Below are 19,288 nucleotides of genomic sequence, written 5' to 3'. Positions count from 1 at the left end.
TTGCTGAAACATTTTTTACTGATTTATCTTTGTTGTTGTCTGTCTTCCTGACTAGAATGTCACGTTCATGAGGGCCAGGGGTTTCTTAATCTGTTTTTTCCCCACCTCTTTGTCCTTGCCCCACAGTAGGTTCTCAACAGCTGTATGTTGAATAAGTAATAAAGACTAAATTCCAATGACAATGGCTAACAGACCTCATCATTTGCTTACCTATTTGGTTTATTGTCTCCATCTTTTAAAACGTAAACTCCTGGGGGCAGGAATGTTGCTCGGCACAAACTATGACTAGCAGTGTGCCAGGTTGGGGTCCAATGGTGACACAATCCGAAACCAAAACCGACGAAATCCCTGCCCTCCCTCCGGAATGGGGAGGGACTGCTAATGGGCAGGGGGTGTCTTTTCCGGGTGACTGGAAATGTTCTAAAATTAGACTATGGCGATGGTCACACAACTCTGTGAATGTACTAAAAAACATTGAATTGTACACTTTAGCTAGGTTAACTTTACGGTATATAAATTAATTAAGCTGTTTTTAAAATCTCACAGCGTTTATGTTGTAAAAGGGAGTGAGAGAGAATAAACAACATAAATAATGTATTATAGTATATTAGGTGATTAGCACACACTAGGCACTCAATAAATGTTGATTCGATGACACCCAGCTGTCCCCTTGCCCCTAAATGGTCTCACCTAACCTCCAAACCCCCCACCCCCATTGTCTTTCTTCTCTTTCCACCTGCAGGGCCTGCTGTCCACATCTCTTCCCTGAGCTGCCCACTTGGGGCCATGGCGCTGCCAACAAAGCCTAGCATGATTGATCTGGGCCTGGGCACCTGGAGCCCTAGCTCCCAGGAGCAGAGCCACAGGGCTCGGGCACCCTCCAGGGGTGTTGGCAAGCAGCTGCCTGAGTACAAGGCCGTGGTAGTGGGCGCGAGTGGCGTGGGAAAGAGCGCGCTGACCATCCAGCTGAACCACCAGTGCTTCGTGGAAGACCACGACCCTACCATCCAGGATTCCTACTGGAAGGAGATGGCCCTGGACCACGGAGGCTGCATTCTGAATGTGCTGGACACGGCGGGGCAGGCCACTCATCGGGCCCTGCGTGACCAGTGTGTGGCGATTGGGGATGGTGTGCTGGGTGTCTTCGCCCTCGATGACCCCTCGTCTCTAGCCCAGCTGCAGCAGATGCGGGCCACCTGGGGCCCGCACCACACCCAGCCCCTCGTCCTTGTGGGCAACAAGTGTGACCTTGTGACCACCACCGGAGATGCTCGTGCTGCTGCTGCAGCCCTTGCAAAGAGCTGGGGGGCCCCTTTTGTGGAGACCTCAGCCAAGACACGCCAAGGTGTGGAGGAGGCCTTTTCCCTGCTCATCCATGAGATCCAAAGAGTCCGGGAGGCCATGGCAAAGGAGGCCATGGCAGGGCCAGGTGGGGATAAAGGCCGGCACCAGAAGGCCATGTGCCGCTGTGGCTGCTCCGTGGCCTGAAGTTCTTGGTCTAGAAAAGTGGACCCTCCCCCAGACCAGGGTGGTGGTTCCTTCACTTGAGACCCGCCCCCCCGCCCGCCCCCCCCACCCCGCTCCCCGACCCCAGCAACTAGCTGTGTGGGACACTGTCGGTGTACTGGGGATAGATGGACCCTTCTCCTGGGGAGGTTTTCTTTTGGTGATGGGCTTTTTGGCAATGTGGGGCCGTAGCGTTGGTTATATATTATGTCAAGTTGATTTTGTGCAAAATTAAATAGTGTTCTTAGGTTTCAAACCTGCCTCCATGCCAAGTGTTATGTGGGTGGGAATGAGACTGGGGAGAATGTTACTTGAATTGTGAGAATTATTTCATTCAAGAAATGTGGGGGAGACCCCTGTGTACCAGGCCCTGCTTTGGGTACAAAAGATATAGAGGCAAGCAAGACACTAAAAATCCCTGCACTTGTAGATATAACATAAGGCTATGTATTAAAGGCGGGCAAAGGAATAGAGTGACAGGGAGGTCAAGGAAAGCCTTACTGAGTAGGTGACATTTGGGCAAAAACTTGTGGATAACTAGGGACAGAGGGAATAGCCAGTGCACAGGCCATGACCACAAACCAGTTACCACGCCAACTCCCAATACCTTCAGGGCTGGGGTAAGAGTACAGAGAGAGTGGCTTCTATACTATATAACTAAACATTACATATCAAACTAACAAAATACATCCTATCCTCCTACCTTGACTAATACACTTTCTCAAGGCCCAGAGAGTTCCATGCCAGGAGGTGATGGTGTTGGGAGGGCTGACCCCTGGCCGGGAGTGGCAGCCCACTCTGGTTCTCTTCCTGCTGGTAGCCCCTCCCCATATCAGGAGGCAGGGGCTCATGTGTGCAAGTGGCCGTGCCAGCACCGCCCAAGCTCTACTCACATGCCGCACAAACAGCCACCACTTGGTCCCCAGGAGGATGGACCCCCAGAAGATGCCGCTGAAAGTGGCTTCAAAGCCTTCTGGGCTCCCCATTCCCAAGCGAGGCCTAGAAACGGCACAGAATCTGGGTGGGCACTGCCATTGTCCATATGGATATCTCCCCAGTGAGGAGAAGCGAAGACTGAGGCAGGGGTTGTCTCAAAAGTGCAGGATGGAGGGCAGGGGCCCCTTTTCCCTCGTCTGAGGGCAGCAATCTCCACCCAGTCCACCGTCCCCCTAGACACTGCCACTCAAACAAGCACATAGTTGCTTCAGATCATATTTATTGTGGGGTCAGGGGTGGGGATCTTGGGGTTCCAGGGCAGCAACAGTGGCTGTCGGGGTGTCAGGGGCGGGGCGGTCCTGGGCCGCCGGAGTACGCGCAGGATCCAGGCGGTGCTCAGGGCAGGAGGCGGCGCGCTGGGGCCTGGGGTGCGGGGGTCTCCAGACGCTTTACGCGCAGCAGGGCCCCCAGCACGCCCTCAGGGGGGACCTCAGGGCCCAGGTCCTGGTCAGCGGCTCGGCGGAGGCGACGCGGGGCAGCCACAGCTTCGGGGTCTGCGCTTCCCGCGAGGATCCGCCCCAACAAATACCTGCAGGGGAGCAGAGCGGAATGCAGTGAGGACGTGTCCGTGCGTCAACGCCCCGGCCCTCGGACCTGGACAGCGCCGCTACCCCGGACCGCCTGGGGACCTGGCAGCCTCCTCCCACCCAGGCATCCCACTGCTTCCTGGAGACAGATGTCTCCGCCTTCCATCCCTGAAACTATAGTTTCCCCCCCTCCCATTCGGACGAAGGAAGCCGGCCAGGCATCTCTGCCTCCACACCCTAGGTCCAGGACTAGAAAATTCCCTCCCAGGCTTCCAGGACCTAGGTGTTCGCACCTCCACCCCGTGAAGCAGGCCCCCGCCGCTCCTCGCCCTCCTCCTCCCGGGATATAGGCGCCCTCCCCCGCCCCGACCACCCCTTGTGGGGGGGACCTCAGCAGCTCCGGATCCAGGTCCGGCGTCTCGTCGCCGGCGTCCTCAGCGTCTGGGCCCGTGGGGCCGTCGTCGTAGACTGGGGGCCGGGGTCTGAGTGCCGGGGCGGGGGCAGGGGCGGGAACAAGCTGGGCTGCGAGGGCGGCGGGGTCCAGGCGGGCGCGGAGCAGGGCTCGGGCGAGCTGCGCGGCCGGCGCGTCGGGGTCGTCCTCCAGGCCCAGCGCCGGGTCGTTGGTGCGGGGTGCGCCCCAGACGCGCAGCAGCTGCGCCAGGGCGCGCGCTTGCTGATCCTCAGCCTCTTGCGCCTCAGCCCGCGCCCGCTCCTGCCGTTCGGCCTCCAGCAGGTGCGCCAGCGCCCGCGCCAGCTCCTGCACAGCCCCCGCCGCCTCTCCTCGAGTCGCTGCCCGCCGGAAGCGGCGGGGAGCGCTGGCCTCAGCCTTGGGCGGAGAGGCTGCGCCCAGGCTGCGGGGCTCCTGCGGGAAGACAGGTGGGGAGCGAGAGGTCGTCAGCGCCCGTCAGGCCAGGGACCCCCAACCCGGGGGACTCCGTGGATCTCAAATATCCGTAGATGCCAACAGCATCTTTGCCACAGCAAAGGCGCTGTGGCCCCTCAAATATGAGTAGACACCCCTAAGGTCAATGGAGACCCCCAAATATCTCTGGACACTCTTAGGACCACCAAAGACCCCTAGATTCACCACCCCTAACGATTTCCTAGTGACTCAGAACTTGCCCCAGGGCTGTTGAAGACCAGGGTTTTTTTTTTTTTTTTTTTTCCGGTACGCGGGCCTCTCACTGTTGTGGCCTCTCCCGTTGCGGAGCACAGGCTCCGGACGCGCAGGCTCAGCGGCCATGGCTCACGGGCCCAGCCGCTCCGCGGCATGTGGGATCTTCCCGGACCGGGGCACGAGCCCGTGTCCCCTGCATCGGCAGGCGGACGCTCAACCGCTGCGCCACCAGGGAAGCCCAAGACCAGGGTTTTTTTGTTTGTTTGTTTGTTTCATAGGAGTAGCGATGGTAGATATGACAGCTATGGATTTTTCTATATCAATGCTGTGGACAACAGGAACCTGTATTTGCATTTTATAGATTCCTATTGTCCACTTGTTTTACCCAAAAGGTAGCAGACTGTTCTGCACCTTGCTTTTTGGAATCTATATTTAGATCAGTACCTTAAGAGCATCCTTTCTCTCTTCCTTCCTTTCTTCTGTATTGATTCTCTTTTGTATGGATGTATAATAGTTTATTTAACCACCCCAATTGATGAACATTTAGGGTGTTTCCAATCTTTTGCTATTCTCATAAATAATGTTGGGATGAATAACCGTGTCCATATATCATTTGGCATGTGTGCAAGTCTATCTGTAAAATAAATTACCCAGTGACTAATTTTCAGTTCAGGCAGTTTTGAAACAATTTCAATAAGTTTAAAGAAATAAAAGACTATCAAAAGTATGAGAGAGAGGGCTTCCCTGGTGGTGCAGTGGTTGAGAGTCCGCCTGCCAATGCAGGGGACACGGGTTCGTGCCCTGGTCCGGGAAGATCCCACATGCGGCGGAGCGGCTGGGCCCGTGAGCCATGGCCGCTGAGCATGCGCGTCCGGAGCCTGTGCTCCACAACGGGAGAGGCCACAACAGTGAGAGGCCCGCGTACCGCAAAAAAAAAAAAAAAAAAAAAAAAAGTATGAGAGAGGAACTAATGACCATTAAAATAACCATGAAGATTTGAAAAAGAAACATCTAGAACATCTAGAAAAACACTTTTAATGAAATCAAAAATTAAATGGGCAAGTTAAACCGCAGATTCGATTGCAGCGGAAGGAATAGGATTGAACAGAGCTTGGAAACAGATCCACACACACTGACACTTGCTACGACAGAGGAGACACTGCAGAGCAGTGGGTACAGGACCAACTCCTTCAATAAACTGTGCAGGAAGAACAAGTGATCCAAATTTGGGAACAATGGAAAGGAAAAGACAAATAAACTTAACTACATTCAAATTAAGGATTTCTTTTTATCCCAAGACATCCTAAAAAGAACGAAAAGTAAAACCAGAGTGGGAGAAGATGCTTGTAGCACAGTCAATAAAGGATTAATGTCCAATAAACAGAGAATGCCTAAAAAGCAGTAGGAGAAAAGCAAACTAATATAAAAATAGGCAAAATTGATGATCAAGTATTTCACAAAAGAGGAACCAAAAACAGTTACTAGGGCTTCCCTGGTGACGCAGTGGTTGAGAATCTGCCTGCCAATGCAGGGGACACGGGTTCGAGCCTTGGTCTGGGAGGATCCCACATGCCGCGGAGCAACTGGGCCTGTGAGCCACAACTACTGAGCCTGCGTGTCTGGAGCCTGTGCTCCGCAACAAGAGAGGCCGCGATAGTGAGAGGCCCACGCACCGCGATGAAGAGTGGCCCCTGCTCACCGCAAATAGCGAAAGCCCTCGCACAGAAACGAAGACCCAACACAGCCAAAAATAAATAAATAAATAAATAAATTTTAAAGAAAAAAAAACAAAAAAGTTACTAAACAAATGAAAAATAGTGAACCTCATTAGTAATCAGGAAAAATGCAAATTAAAACACCAGTGAGATACACTATGCAGAATACGTCCAAAAGATTGCCAAAATTAAAGTCTGATAATGTCAAATGTTGACATGGATATAGAAAAAATGGAAGCTCTTATACATTGCTGCTGGGAACTCAATGGTTAAGATAACTTTGAGGAACAATTTGGCAATGTCTTAAAAGATGCACATATCCTACGCCCCACTCCTGGGTGTTACACCTCAGACTAGCTTTTGCACATATACTGCTGGACACAAGTGTATGAAGAACTATAGCAGCACTGTTTGTAATAACATAAAAGTGAAGGGAGGGAAAAAAAGAAAGAAAAGCTGGAAACAACCCAAATGTTGTTGCTGACGTATTGAGAATGTATCTATAAACCATGATATACTCATGGGATAAAATATTATGCAGCATGGGCTTCCCTGGTGGCGCAGCGGTTGAGAGTCCGCCTGCCGATGCAGGGGACACGGGTTCGTGCCCTGGTCCGGGAAGATCCCACATGCCGCAGAGCGGCTGGACCCGTGAGCCATGGCCGCTGAGCCTGCGCGTCCGGAGCCTGTGCTCCGCAATGGGAGAGGCCACAACAGTGAGAGGCCTGCGTACCGCAAAAAAAAAAAAATGCAGCAATAAAAATAAATGAATTATAGCCACATACTTCAATGCGATGAATCTCACAACCAATGTAGAGGAAAAAAAAAAAAAAGCAAGTTACAGAATTCCACTGCAGACTGCCTGCGACTACTAGACACCCTGATGACTTCCTAGTGACCTCTAGTGACTACCAGGAGCCACACACCCAGTATGATTCCATTTCTGTGAGGAAAAACTAGACAAGATATTGTTTAGCGATACATACATATGTGATAAGCTGCAAACAAAAGTAAGGGATCAATTAACAGAAAATACAGGATAATTATGGAGGAGAGGGGCTGCCTTAGGGAGAGGCACCCAGGGGCTTCTAACGATTGGTCATGCTCGATTTCTTAAGCTGAGTAATGGGTACACAAGAGGGTTATCATTATTTCTCACATTGTATATACATATGTTTAAATGTATTATGTCATATATAAAAATATTTAATTAAGAAAAACACCATCCTTGACACAGACAGCCTTGAACTCTTCATGAAGAGGATGTACTCCAAGTGCCCTTGATGCCCACCACCCCTCAGACACCCCGGGGAATCACACACAGTCATGGCCTCACACACACTCATTTGGACTGACAGGCCTTGAGATGTCACATATGCAACTCAACACTGCCACATCCACACGCAAGGAACTGCACATGTTCATGCACACTGATGCTCATGCGGTTACAATCGCCAAGCCATCCAGATGCAAGAACAAGCACCACCCTTAAAGACATAACGCAGCACAGAAAGAGACATCATGGCTCCTCTCCCCACAATGACACAGCTCCACAAAGAAGCAGGGAGGAACAGCCTCGTGAACACACATACAAAATCCTAGTCACTCAGTTCAACAGAACCAAAATGGGATATGCACTCAGGGGTGCAAAGACCACTCTCTCCCAAACAAAAACAAGATCACACAGACACACAGAAAGACACGCCCATAAGTCACGCCATTACCATAGAATTCACAAGCACAGAGTGTCACTGAGAAAAGTCACACGCAGAAGCATCACACACTGCACACCCAGACCCACACTGGCACCTTTGTATGGACGCTTGGAAGCCCTTACATGAAAAGACGCACACAGGGAGAGCACACCCTCACGTCCCTATCATCACATCATGCGCACACAAACCATGCGCACACAAACCGATGCCCCTGCCTTAAATCGCGCTAGTCCCATGGACAGCGCCACAGGCGGCGGGCGGGCCGAGCCCGGGCGGACCAGCAGAGTGCGGTGGCCCGACTAGCCCCGCACACTGCCACCCGCACACCCAAGAGACCAACCCCGGCATGACCTGGGTACAGACTGGCGTCTGGACCCCCGGCCACCCGGGCCGATCTCTCCGCACGTCCCGGGAGCAGGACCAGCGAGAAGAGGAGCCAGAGGCCGGGCACCGACCCTCGCTGGTAGCATCCTCCACCCCACCGCCACCCCGCGCCCGACCCGCGTCGCACCTTTACCGGCCTTGCGCAGAGCGCGGGGGGCGGCTCGAGTAAGCCCCAAAGCAGCAGCACCAAAAGGCCGACGCCCCCGGCCCGCGGCCCGCGGAGCAGCGGCGACCCCGCCATGCTGCCCCAGCGAGCCGGGCTCCGGACGGGCGGACTGGCTGGCAAGTGCGCAGCGCCTGGGCTAGCGGGACACGGATGCGGTGCTCTGCGGCTGCGCACGCCGGGGAACCCTGCCCACCCCCTCCCGCCACCCTACGCAGGCGCAGCCTAGGAGCTCCCACAGCCCCTCCATCCCGCCCGTTGCCATGGAGATGCCCAAGGGGCAAGGTGGCGAGCTGGAGACTGCGATGGCGGTTACCATGGCGGTCGGAGGGCAGTTGCCAGGGCAACAGACCTTGCTGTCGCCTCAGCAGACAGGCAGGAAAAAATGACGCAGTGGAGGGGAATGAGGGTCTGGTGTTCGCCTCTCCCTCCTTGGGGAGAAGATATATGACTTTGTTCATTGGATAAACAGTTACGGATGCCCTATGGACCAGGGCCTTTACAGGGTGATGAGTTCATTCCAGGTGATGTGACCATACATAGGTCAGTTCACCATTCTAATGTGCAGCCCCTTACCTGCATAAAGGGGTTACTGGTAGCTGCTTCCCAGAGTGGCTTTGAAGGTTTAATGACATTCAGCAGGAGCTCAATAAAAGTTCCTTTCTATCCTCTCCTTGTCTGTTTGCCAGTATCTTCATCTCTCCATGGCTTTGTGTTTCTCTTTCTGACCCTATGTGTCCATAGCTCTCTCTGTCTTCCCCTCCCATCTGTCTCTCCCTGCCTCTTATTCTTTCTCTCCCTTCATCTCCACAACACTCCTCCCGTCTGTCTTTATTTTGTTGTATCTACTTGCTTTTCCGTAGATATATAGATAGATACATTGATAGATTTTACTCATATATTGTTCCAAAAGGATTTCAAGCATCAAAAGGATTCGAAGTATTTCTTTGCATTCCTTCATCAAAGGAAACAAAACTTTGGTAAAATTTGTGTATCCATAGGGGGAAAAATGTTAGGAAGGGCATGTCAGTGGTATGGAAGGGCATGTCACTGGGGGCAGGGAGAGATAACTGATGGTTTGTCACGTTCTCCTTTACACTTTTCTCAGTTGTCTGGGAAAAAAAGATTCAATGAATAGGTATTACTATTATAATCAGATAAAAATAAAGATATTTTCATTTTGGTTGGAATTAAAGTATGGTAACATGACATAAATCAAAAGTGAGGAAAAGAAAGATCCATTTATGTTGTGAATATATCTAATCCATTTATTCTAACTGCCTCTATCTCCTCAGTATTACAAACAACTTTACAGTGAAAATCCTTATACACATCCCCTTTGGACCTGAAGAGTATATACCCAGGGATGATGTATTGGACATGCAATTAAGATGACTCCCATGATCCTTGCCTTCTGATGTTCACATCCTTGGGTAATCCCCTCCCTTTGAGTGTGTGTGTGTGTGTGTGTGTGTGTCCAAAGGTGACCAGATGTACATGATTACATGTAGATAATTATGTTAAAAATGAGGTTGAAATGATCAACTTGTGAGGCAACTCCCACTCCCTTGCTGGCTTTAATGAAACAAGTGGCCACTTTGGGGAACCTCACATAGCAAGAAACAGAGGGTGGCCTTTAGGAGCCTAGGGTGGCCTCCAGCTGACTGCCAGCAAGAAATTGAAGCCTTCAGTCCTATGACTTCAAGGAATTGAATTCTGCCAACAACCTGAGTGAGCTTGGAAACAGATCCTTCCCCAGTCGAGCATCAGATGAGATTGCAGCCCTGGTAAACACCTTCATTTCAATCTTGTGAGACCCTAAGCAGAGAAACAAGTTAAGCCACACCCTGACTCCTGACCCACAGAAACTGTGAGTTAATGTTTTTTCAAGTTAAGAAGCTTATGGTAATATTGTTACACAGCAATAGAAAACTAGTATAAATGGGATAATAAGACTTCTATAGAGGGACTTCCCTGGCGGTCCAGTGGTTAAGACTCCATGCTTCCAATGCAGGGAGCACGGGTTCGATCCCTGGTTGGGGAACTAAGATTCCACATGCTGTGCAATGTGGCCAAAAAAAAAAAAGACTTCTATAGAGAAAATGTTAAACTTCACTAATAGTTATAAAAGATGATCTGAATAAATGAAGACACATGAAGACACATTTCATGCTCTTGGATGAGACTATTTCATATTATAAATATTTCAATTATATCCAAATTAATATATAATTTCAATATAATCTTAATTTAAATCCCAGCTGAATATTTTAAAGAAAATCAATAAAACATTTCAAAATGTATATAAAGAGTCCACACAAAGCTTATACATGAATGTTCAAAGCAGCATTTTTCACAATAGCCCCCAAATAGAAACAACTCAAATGTCTACCAACTGATGAATGGACAGACAAAATGAGGTACATCCATACAATGGAATATTACTTGTCCATAAAAAGAAATGAAGTACTGATACGTGCTACAATATGGATGAAACTTGAAAATATGCCAAGTGAAAAAAGCCAGACACAAAAAGCCACATATTGCATGATTCCGTTTATGTGAAGTGCCCAGAATAGGCAAATCCATGGAGATAGAAAGTTAATTCATGGTTGCCAGGGGTTGAGGGGAGAAGAGAACGGAATGGCAGTGGGTGCAGGGGGCAGTTACTGCAAATAAGTACAGCGTGTCTTTTTGAGGTGATGAAAATGTTTTGGTGTTAAATAGTGGTGATGGCTGAATATACTAAAAACCATGGAATTGTACACTTTTATTTTTTTTAGGGCAATATATGACTTATCTTCATTTCAAGTAAAGATATCTTTATCTAACAATTAACAATGTCCTTTTATTCAAAAGTACCTTTAAAATACCATTTAGTCCCAACGACAATTTCTTGAGATGGAATTGTTCTCTTTACAGATGAAGACATTAATGCTCTGAGAGAATATATTGAATTGTACACTTTCAAATGATGAACTTTATGGTATGTGAATTATATGTCAATAAATAAGTACCTATATAAAAGAATAAAGGTCTGTGAAGAGCTAAATTAATTCTGAAAAAGAGAAGTAAAGAAGGTAGACTTTACTTACCAGGTATTAGGATGTGTTCTAAGGCCAGAAAGGTAGATGGTGCTTGGAAAACTGGAAGAAAATAAGCTGGAACCCCACCTCACACCATATACAAACAGTAACTCCAGACGGGTTAAAGACCTTCATGTAAAAGAAAACACTATAAATTAATAGAAAAAAATAGTCTATGTGACCTTGATATGGGGAGGGACTTCCTGAACAAAACTTCAAAAGCACAAACCACAAGGAAGAATGTTAATGACAGTATACACATCAAAATTTACAATTTCTGGGGAATTTCCTGGTGGTCCAGTGGTTAGGACTCCCTGCTTCCACTGCAGGGGGCATGAGTTCAATCCCTGGTCGGTGAACTAAGATCCCACAAGCCACACGGCACGGCCAAAAAAAATTTACAATTTCTGTTTAATGAAAGATCCTATACACAAAGTTAACAGACATAACAGCAAATATCTACTTGCTATGGCTGAAATTACCAGAGGTTAAACATCTGGAATATAAAGGTGCTTTGGGAAATCATCAAGAAAAAGACAGGAACCCCAAAGAAAAATGGACAAAGGATAGGAACAGACAGATCACAAAAGAGGAAACCCATGGGGTTATCAGGCATATGAAGACATGCTCAATTTTACTAATGATTAGAGAAGTGCAAATTTTAGAAAAAACAGTGAAATATTACTTTACACCCATCATATTTGCAAAAATTAGAAAACCGAGTCACACGAAGTGCTGGCAGTCATGTGGGGATACAAGAACCTTCACGTACTGTTGGTGAGAGTCTGGGCTTGAGCAGCCACTCTGGACAGTTGTCTGGCAGCACTCAACCAAATTTAGCCTCTACACCAGAGCTGTCAAGTACCCAAGAGGGTCTACCACCCATAGTGAAGGGGGGCTGGGAAAATTCCCCCTGAGAAAGGGTATCTATGCTGAGAACTAAAGGTCCAGGAGGAGTTACCCAGGAAGTTGGGTATAAGGGAAAAGCATTTCAGGCAGAGGGAACTGCGCAAGAAAAGGATCTAAGGTGAGAAGCAGCATGGCACATTCATGGCACATAAAGTAAGGCCAGTGAGCCTGAAGCACAGCAGGGACATGTTCTGATTTGCTGTATTTTGAAGCCTTCTGGGAGAGTGTAGCAAATTGGTCTAATGAGCACACACATCTGTTGATACCTCCCTTCCTTCCCCAAATTCTCCCAAAGCAACCCCAAAAATACCCTGAAAAGAAAATCTTCAGTGGTGCCTTTCTTTCTTTCCTTCTTTCTCTGTTTCATTCATTCTTTCTTTAATTTTTAGTTTATATTGAACTATAGTTGATTTACAATGCTGTTTTAGTTTCTGGTGTACAGCAAAGTGATTCAGTCATATATATATATATATATATGTATGTATGTGTGTATATATATATATATATATTCTTTTTCCAATTCTTTTCCCATTTAGGTTATTACAGAATATTGAGCAGAGTTCCCTGTGCTATACAGTAGGTTCTTGTCGATTACCTATTTAAAATATAGTAGTGTGTATATGTCAATCCCAAACTCCCAATTTATCCCTCCTCCCCCTAACCTTTCCCCTTTGGTAACCATAAGTTTGTTTTCTAAGTCTGTGAGTCTATTTCTGTTTTGTAAATAAGTTCATTTGTAACATTTTTTTTTAGATTCCACATATAAGCGATATCATATGATATTTGTCTTTCTCTGTCTGACTTACTTCACTTGTATAATAATCTCCAGGTCCATCCATGTTGCCAGTGGTGCTTTTCAAGGGAGCCATCAGGGGACCGAATATTCTCTAGGAGACTACAGATGGAGTCAAGCCATATGGAAAAGAGAGCTAAGGGAACCACAATCTAAATACAAGGGGCAAGGATGGACTTTTGCAGAAGTCCACCCTGAGTGGAAGCAGACTGTGTGGCTTCAGGCTGGAGCACTTAATTGCCAGTATGAGCTCCTCCAGAGCTCTGTCATTCTAATTCCTTTATTTAAAAAATATGTATATTTATTTATTTAGGCTGTGCCGGGTCTTAGTTGCAGCATGCATGCAGGACGTAGTTCCCTGACCAGGGATCAAACCCAGGGCCCCTGCATTGGAAGCATGGAGTCTTACCCACTGGACCACCAGGGAAGTCCCTCTAATTCCTTTAAATAGCCTGTATTCACTGTAAGTCCCAAATTCACATCTCTAGCCTGGGCCTCTCCAGATTCAAAATCCAACTGCCTCCTCAACATTTCCACTTTGGTGTTTCATAGGCATCTCAATGCTAACTTCCCCAAAATCGAACTATTGAGTCACTGCCTCCAAGGCCTGCCCTTCCACGACAAAAACAAAACAAACAAAAACTCTATTCCTCTCTCAGTCTCCCCTATCTCTGTAAATGGTCCCTCATTCACCCAGCTTCTCAGGTCAAAAACCATAAAGCATCCTTCTTTTTTACACTTTTATTGGAGTATAGTTGATTTACAGTGTTGTGTTAGTTTCAAGTGTACAGCAAAGTGAATCAGTATATATATATATATTTTATATATAGTAATGTGTATATGTTAATCCCAATCTCCTAATTTATCACCTCCCCCCATGTTTCCCCTTTGGTAACCGTAAGTTTGATTTTGAGATCTGTGAGTCGGTTTCTGTTTTGTAAAACGTTCATTTGTATCATTTTTAAATTAGATTCCACATAAAAGTGATATCAGGGGCTTCCCTGGTGGTGCAGTGGTTAAGAATCCACCTGCCAATGCAGGGAACATGGGTTCGAGCCCTGGTCTGGGAAGATCCCACATGCCATGGAGCAACTAAGCCCGTGCGCCACAACTACTGAGCCTGTGAGCCACAACTACTGAAGCCCACGTGCCTAGAGCCCATGCTCCGCAACAAGAGAAGCCACCGCAATGAGAAGCCCGCGCACCGCAGTGAAGAGTAGCCCCCGCTCGCCACAACTAGAGAAAGCCCGTGCGCAGCAATGAAGACCCAACGCAGCCAAAAATAAATAAATAAATAAATATTTTTTAAAAAGTGATATCATATGATATTTGTCTTTGACTTACTTCACTTAGTATGATAATCTCTAGGTCCATCCATGTCGCTGCAAATGGCATTATTTCATTCTTTTAAAAACCATAAAGCATCCTTGATGCCTCTTTTTCTCACCCCCACATCTAGTCTCTGAGGAAGTCCTTTTGGCTCCACCTTCAAAATAGATCCATAATCCAATCACTTCTCATTCCCTCCACTGCCAGCACTGTCATCAGTCATTTGGACCCTTGCAGTAGCTCCCTCACTAGTCTCCCTGCTTCTTTCCTTGCCTCCTTACGGTTTCTTTTCCTCATAGCAGCCAGAGGTATCCTACTCTAACTCAAGTAATTTCTCTTATGTACTCAGAATTCCCTCCTGGCTCCCATCAGAATAAAAGCTAAAGTCCACGGTCCCACATAAAGCCTATGGTCCACAAGGCCCTGTGAGATCTAGTCCTTGTTACCTCTCTGACCTCCCATCCTACCACTGTCCCCCTCACTCTCTCTGCACCTGCACTGCTCTCCTTTCTGCTCTTCATACATGCTGAGTGTGCTCACAACTTCAGGCTCTTCACTATTTGCTATTCTCTTTGCATGTGCCTTGTTCCCTCATTTCATCCTGGTCTGTTTAGATATCGTCCCTTCAGAGAGGCCTTCCTTGATATTTCTACCTCAAGTTTTCTGTCTCTAGAGTCTGCTTTATTTCACACTGTAGCACTTAACACTTCCCTTCATCATATTACCTCTATAATGCTTTATATATACTGTCTCCCCAACTACAGTGCAAGTTTCATGGGGATAGAGTCTTCAATCTCTTCACCATTGCATCCCCACACCTGGAATATAGTAAGAATTCAATAAGTATGTTTAAAGCATTGAGTTAATTTAAGAATAACCAATAATACAAAACGTAAGGACTAAGAACAAATGGAACAGGAAAAGAATGAGAGGAAACAAAAGTAATCAAAGGAGTATGGAATCTTCTTAAATATTGATGATACTACACTCGCAAAATAAGAATGGACCATGTGAGGGGGCAAGGAGCATTGGAAAATCTTTGTATCTTTCTCTCAATTTGTCTGTGAACCTAAAGCTGCTCTAAAAAAGTAGTCTTGGACTTCCCTGGTGGCATAGTGGTTAAGAATCCTCCTGCCAGGACACGGGTTCGAGCCCTGGTCTGGGAAGATCCCACATGACGCGGAGCAACTAGGCCCGTGAGCCACAACTACTGACCCTGCGCGTCTGGAGCCTGTGCTCCACAACAAGAGAGGCCGCGACAGTGAGAGGCCCGCGCACTGCGATGAAGAGTGGCCACCACTCGCCGCAACTAGAGAAAGCCCTTGCACAGAAACGAAGACCCAACACAGCCAAAAATAAATAAATAAATTTATTTTTTAAAAAAGAATCCTCCTGACAACGCAGGGGACACGGGTTCCAGCCCTGGTCCAGGAAGATCCCACATGCTGCGGAGCAACTAAGCCCGTGCACCACAACTACGGAGCCTGCGCTCTACAGCCCGCGAGCCACAACTACTGAGCCTGCGTGCCACAACTACTGAAGCCCGCGCGCCTAGAGCCCGTGCTCCGCGACAAGAGAAGCCACTGCAATGAGAAGCCCACGCACCGCAACGAAGAGTGGCCCCCACTCGCCGCAACTACAGCAAAGCCCGCGTGCAGCAACGAAGACCCAACGCAGCAAAAAAAAAAAAAAAGTATAGTCTTGGGACTTCCCTGGTGGTCCAGTGGCTAAGACTTTGCGCTCCCAATGTAGGGGGCCTAGGTTCAATCTCTGGTCAGGGAACTAGATCCCACATGCCGCAACTAAGAGTTTGCATGCTGCAAGGAAGATCCCGCACACAGCAACCAAGATCCGTGCCACAACTAAGACCCGGCACAGCCAAATAAATAAATAAATATTAAAAATTTTAAAAGTATAGTCTTTTTTTTTTCTATGCTGCACCACAGGGCTTGCGGGATTTTAATTTCCCGACCAGGGTTTGAACCTGGGCCCTGGCAGTGAAAGAGCCGAGTCCCAATCACTGGACCACCAGGGAATTCCCAAAAGTATAGTCTTTAAAAAGAAAAAAAGAGGCTGCTATGAAAAGAGCAATCGGCAGACACAGGGCTGAATAAATAGAATGGCCATAACTGAAAACAGAATTAGTAATTCGAAAAATAATTTTGAAAAAGTCTTTCAAGTATGAGGATCCAAAAAGACCAAGAGATAGACAATGGAAAAGGGAAGTTAAGGGCTATGAAATATTGATGCTGAAAATTCAACATGCATCCTCCTTTCCTCAGTGCATTTGCAAATGCTATACTTATTTAGAATCAGCTGCTCCCTTGAGCACCTTGTATAAATATCAGCCTTGTCCTCCAGACATTACTCTCTAACATTACACCCTGTTCATTCCCTTTATTGCATTTAGTGCAACCTGTATTTATATATTTGTGGGTTGTCTACCTCCTTCCCCCATTAGAATGAAAGTTCTATAAATAAAAGCAGGGGGAATTCCCTGGTAGTCCAGTGGTTAGGACTCAGCTCTCTCACTGCTGTGGCCCGGGTTCAACCCCTGGTTAGGGAAATAAGATCCCAAAAGCCATGCAGCTCAGCCATAAATAATAAATAAATAAATAAATAAATAGCAGGTATGCCATCTGTAATGGTCATGGCTGCATCCCCCTGTCACTATGTCCAACATAAAGTATGCATGTTGTATCTGATTAATTAATTGATTGATTGATCCTGGAGAAATTTAGAACTCCAAAGGTAAAGAAGAAGCTTCAAAAGATGTAAAATAGGTCACATAAAATATTACAGGAGTATCGGAGTTTTCTCAGTCAGCATAGTACTTTAACACAATGGTGCAATATCTTAAAAGCTATGAGAGGCAATTTTTAAGCTAAATCTCTTTACTCAGTCAACCTAGTATTCAAGTATGAGGGCAAAATAAAGATCTTTTAGGGTATCTACAATTTTGATTATTATGTACAAACCATCTCTGAAAGAATTGCAAAAGCGTGAACTGAAAGAAAAAAAAACAAACAATGACAAGAAACTTCCCAATTTGGTGAAAAACAGGAATCTATACATCTAAGAGCTCAACAAACACCAAGTAGGATAAACTAAAGGAGATCCATATCTATACGCATAGTAGTCAAACTGTTGAAAGCTAAAGACAGAGAAAATCTTGAAAGCAACATGAGAAAAATGACTCATCATGTACAAGTGTATCACAAGAAGATTAACATCTGACTTCTCAACAGAAACCATAGAGACCAGGAGGCAGGGAGGTGACATATTCAAAGTGCTTAAAGAGGGAATTCCCTGGTGATCCAGTGGTTAGGACTCTGTGCTTTCACTGGCAAGGCCCCGGGTCCAATCCTTGGAATGACTGTCAACCACGAATTCTATATCCAGAAAAGATATCCTTTAAAAATAAAGGAGTAGATTTATGTTATATGTATTTTACCACAAGTTAAAAATTTTTTAAATAAATTTATTTATTTATTTATTTTGGCTGCGTTGGGTTTTCATTGCTGGGCGCGGGCTTTCTCTAGTTGTGGCGAGCGGGGGCTACTCTTCGTTGCGGTGCACAGGCTTCTTATTGCGGTGGCTTCTTTTGTTGCAGAGCGCGGGCTCTAGGCACACGGGCTTCAGCAGTTGTGGCACGCAGGCTCAGTAGTTGTGGCTTTTGGGCTCTAGAGCACAGGCTCAGTAGTTGTGACGCATGGGCTTAGTTGCTCCGCGGCATGTTGCATCTTCCCGGACCAGGGCTCGAACCCATGTTCCCTGCATTGGCAGGCAGATTCTTAACCACTGCGCCACCAGGGAAGTCCCAATTTTTAAAAAAAATTTTAAATGAGGGAGAAAGTGACAACATTTTGTTTAGTAAACAAAAACATCACTAAACAGACCCATAAGAAATACTAAAGAGAGTCCTTCAAGCTGAATTGAAAGGACACCAGGGGACTTCCCTGGTGGTCCAGTGGTTAGGACTCTGCCCTTCCACTGCAGGGGACACGGTTCAATCCCTGGTTGGGGAACTAAGATCCTGCAGGCACTGGCGCGGCAAAAAAAAAAAGAAAGGACACCAGGTAGTCACTCGAATCTGCATGAAGAAAAAACAAAGAACACTGCTAAAGGTAACTACAGAGGTAAATATAAAAGACAGTATAAATATGTATTTTTTAACTCTTTTCTTCTGTTATCTGATTTAGATGACAAATACATAGAGCAATAATTATAAAACTGTTGATGGACTTATAATGTATAAAGATGTAATTTACCTAATGATAATAGGGCAAAGGAGGAGAAAAGGAACAGAGCTATATTGGAGCAAAGTCTCTGTATGTTATTGAAATTAATGAATAATAATTTAAATTAATTATTAATTACTCAATAATTTGAAAACTTCCCACAGAGATGCCCAGATCAAGATGACTTCACTGGCGAATTCTACCAAGCATTTAAAGAAGAATTAACAGCAAATTTTCACAAACTCTTCCCCAAAATTGAAGAGGAGAGAACATTTTTCAAGTCATTCTATGAGGCCAAAAGCAAAACCAGACAAAGGCAACCCTACAAAAGTACAGACCAATATCTCTTATGAATGTAAACTCAAAACTCCTCTTCAAAATTCTAGCAAACTAGGGGTGGTGGTGTGATGAATTGCGAGATTGGGATTGACATGTATACACTGATGTGTATAAAATGGATGACTAATAAGAACCTGCTGTATAAAAAAATAAATAAAATTAAATTCAAGAAAAACATTCTAGCAAACTAAAGCCAACAACATATAAAAAGGATTATACACCATGACCAAGTGGGATTTATCCTGGGAATGTAAGGTTGCTTAATATCTGAAATCAATTAATGTAGTAGGCCATAACAATAGAATAAAGTACAAGAACCACACGATCAACTCAACAGAAGCAGGAAAAGCATCTGACAAAATTCAACACCCCTTCATATGTTTTTATCGTGAATCAACATATCATCAACAACCTAGGAGTAGAAGAAAACTTCCTCGACATGATAAAGGACAAAAATCCCACAGCTAA

The 19,288-nt window shown here is 46.3% G+C and overlaps 2 protein-coding genes and 1 non-coding gene across 4 annotated transcripts; 2 read left to right on the top strand and 1 right to left on the bottom strand.

Moving 5' to 3' along the window:
• Window positions 1-786: 786 nt before the first annotated feature.
• Window positions 787-1,488, top strand: ERAS (ES cell expressed Ras). Its single transcript, XM_060137429.1, has one exon. It carries the CDS (start codon window positions 787-789, stop codon window positions 1,486-1,488), a length of 702 nt encoding a protein of 233 aa, XP_059993412.1.
• A 1,216-nt stretch (window positions 1,489-2,704) lies between these two features.
• On the bottom strand, window positions 2,705-8,284 carry PCSK1N (proprotein convertase subtilisin/kexin type 1 inhibitor). 2 transcript variants are annotated; one of them, XM_060137427.1, is made up of 3 exons: window positions 8,094-8,284; window positions 3,419-3,891; window positions 2,705-3,031 (listed from the first exon to the last, which is right to left on the bottom strand). In XM_060137427.1, the coding sequence occupies exons 1-3, from the start codon at window positions 8,199-8,201 to the stop codon at window positions 2,839-2,841; spliced, it is 774 nt and encodes a 257-aa protein (XP_059993410.1). In that variant the 5' UTR covers window positions 8,202-8,284; the 3' UTR covers window positions 2,705-2,838. The 2 variants fall into 2 exon arrangements, with proteins under 2 accessions (XP_059993410.1, XP_059993409.1); XM_060137426.1 differs by having other exon boundaries at window positions 8,088-8,283.
• Window positions 8,285-16,734: 8,450 nt separating this feature from the next.
• Window positions 16,735-16,806, top strand: TRNAE-CUC (transfer RNA glutamic acid (anticodon CUC)). Its single transcript has one exon. It is a non-coding gene; the product is annotated as a tRNA-Glu (tRNA).
• Window positions 16,807-19,288: the final 2,482 nt, after the last annotated feature.

Source organism: Lagenorhynchus albirostris, chromosome X, assembly GCF_949774975.1.
Source record: "Lagenorhynchus albirostris chromosome X, mLagAlb1.1, whole genome shotgun sequence".
Lineage (NCBI taxonomy): Eukaryota > Metazoa > Chordata > Mammalia > Artiodactyla > Delphinidae > Lagenorhynchus > Lagenorhynchus albirostris.
The sequence above is the reverse complement of the archived record's forward strand: the minus strand, read 5'-3'. Positions and strand labels throughout refer to the sequence as shown.

Excerpts from the sequence above, each read along its gene's own strand:
- ERAS (XM_060137429.1), top strand. The coding sequence starts at position 787 with ATGGCGCTGCCAACAAAGCCTAGCATGATTGATCTGGGCCTGGGCACC.
- PCSK1N (XM_060137426.1), bottom strand. The coding sequence starts at position 8,201 with ATGGCGGGGTCGCCGCTGCTCCGCGGGCCGCGGGCCGGGGGCGTCGGC. Across the intron at positions 3,892-8,087 it reads TCTGCGCAAGGCCGGTAAAG|GAGCCCCGCAGCCTGGGCGC; the intron begins GTGCGACGCGGG and ends GTCTTCCCGCAG. Across the intron at positions 3,032-3,418 it reads CTGGATCCGGAGCTGCTGAG|GTATTTGTTGGGGCGGATCC; the intron begins GTCCCCCCCACA and ends GCTCCCCTGCAG.